This window comes from Azolla caroliniana, unplaced genomic scaffold (genome assembly GCF_043228905.1).
Source record: "Azolla caroliniana isolate FFs.n. ecotype wild unplaced genomic scaffold, voAzoCaro1.0.p SCAF_923, whole genome shotgun sequence".
NCBI lineage: Eukaryota > Viridiplantae > Streptophyta > Polypodiopsida > Salviniales > Salviniaceae > Azolla > Azolla caroliniana.
The window spans coordinates 9623-11141 of NW_028231358.1; the positions used below are offsets into that span (position 1 = coordinate 9623).

The 1519-nt window shown below is 36.6% G+C and overlaps 1 protein-coding gene across 1 annotated transcript; it reads right to left on the reverse strand.

Moving 5' to 3' along the window:
- Positions 1-443: 443 nt before the first annotated feature.
- LOC147847510 (uncharacterized) lies at positions 444-1160 on the reverse strand. Its single transcript, XM_087339096.1, has one exon. The coding sequence runs from the start codon at positions 1158-1160 to the stop codon at positions 444-446; it is 717 nt and encodes a 238-aa protein (XP_087195222.1).
- Between the last annotated feature and the right edge of the window lie 359 nt (positions 1161-1519).

A 1519-nucleotide genomic window follows, 5' to 3' on the forward strand; every position in this document is an offset into this window, starting at 1 on the left:
GTTATGAAGGTCTAATTGAGGGCTTTCTAACTCTTTTCTTTGTGCCCAATTCCGTTGCCGATAGAGAGCACAACAACAATGAATTCGCTTCTTTCTCTCTCTCTCTCTCTCTCTCTCTCTCTCTCTCTCTGTTTATATGTGGTCATTTCTCTATGTTTAGGTTTGCTCTTTCTTTCTTTTATTATTCAATCTCCTTTTCCTTCTAATTTCTCTTTTTCCTGTATCCTTCAAAGTTTTTTTCATTCTTCTTCTTCTCTATATCTCTCTCTCATTTTGATGGTTGATGTCTCTCATAGAATGGCTTTGGTGGAGGGAAGGCAGTTTGACTTGTAATAATTACATGTTAATTTTGATTCGTCTACAAAAAGTGTAATTCCAAAAATTTCCACAAAATCAAATATATCTATCGACTCAACAAAATATCTAATAATGCCCAATCGTCACTAAATTGAGGCCCTACAATTGCGAACATTGTGTCCTTTCCCACGACACCTTCCACAATGATGTTCTTTCTTCTTTGTGCCTTCTTCTATTGTGCGTATATGTTTGGTTTTTGGACGTCCAGGAGGTCTTCGTGTGGCTGGTGGTAACATGCCTCCAACAATATTATCATGAGTTACAATAACATGAAATATTGGCTCCTTGTAAGTATCACAATATGATTGCAACAAATGTGCCTTGTGTGCAAAATATTGAACTCCTTCCCTTCGAAACAAAATAGTAGTCGCTGCATGTGCACAAGGTAACCCCATATTCTGCCATTGTCCACAAGTACATATCTTCTTATCCACATAAACAATCCTAACATGTTTCGGAGTATGGATCTCAAAAACATCATTAGTAGATGGCAAAATACAGTATAGTCTTCCACGTTGTATGGATTCTCTAATGAAATTCTCTACATGTCCAACCAATCCATCATGTCTTATCTCTCCATTAACTAATCCAATACATGCTTTAGAAGTTTCTCCATTAACTGTCCTTTCATAAAACCATGACATTATCTTTTGGCGTATCAATTCCATCATCCCTAGAATTGACATAGCTCTAGGCTCTAACAACCATGCATTTAGGGACTTGGCAATGTTAGATGTCAAGTGTCCAAACCTTTTCCCTGAAAACTTACATGTAGCCCAATGTGAGGGGCTGACAGTGCTCATTAGCCAATTTAGTGACGATTGTGCATTATTAGATATTTTGTTGCGTCGATAGATATATTTGATTTTGTGGATATTTTTGGATTACACTTTTTGTAGAAGGATCCAAATTAACATGTAATTATTACAAGTCAAATTGCCTTCCCTCCACCAAACCATTCTATGAGAGACATCAACCTTCGAAATGAGAGAGAGACAGAGAGAAGAAGAAGAAGAAAAAGAAAAAGAAAAATTTGAAGGAAAAGGGGATTGATCAATAAAAGAAGAAAGAGCAAACCTAAACATAGAGAAATGACCATATATAAATACACACACACACACACACACACACACTGTGTGTGTGTGAACTGACCTTCTATGGA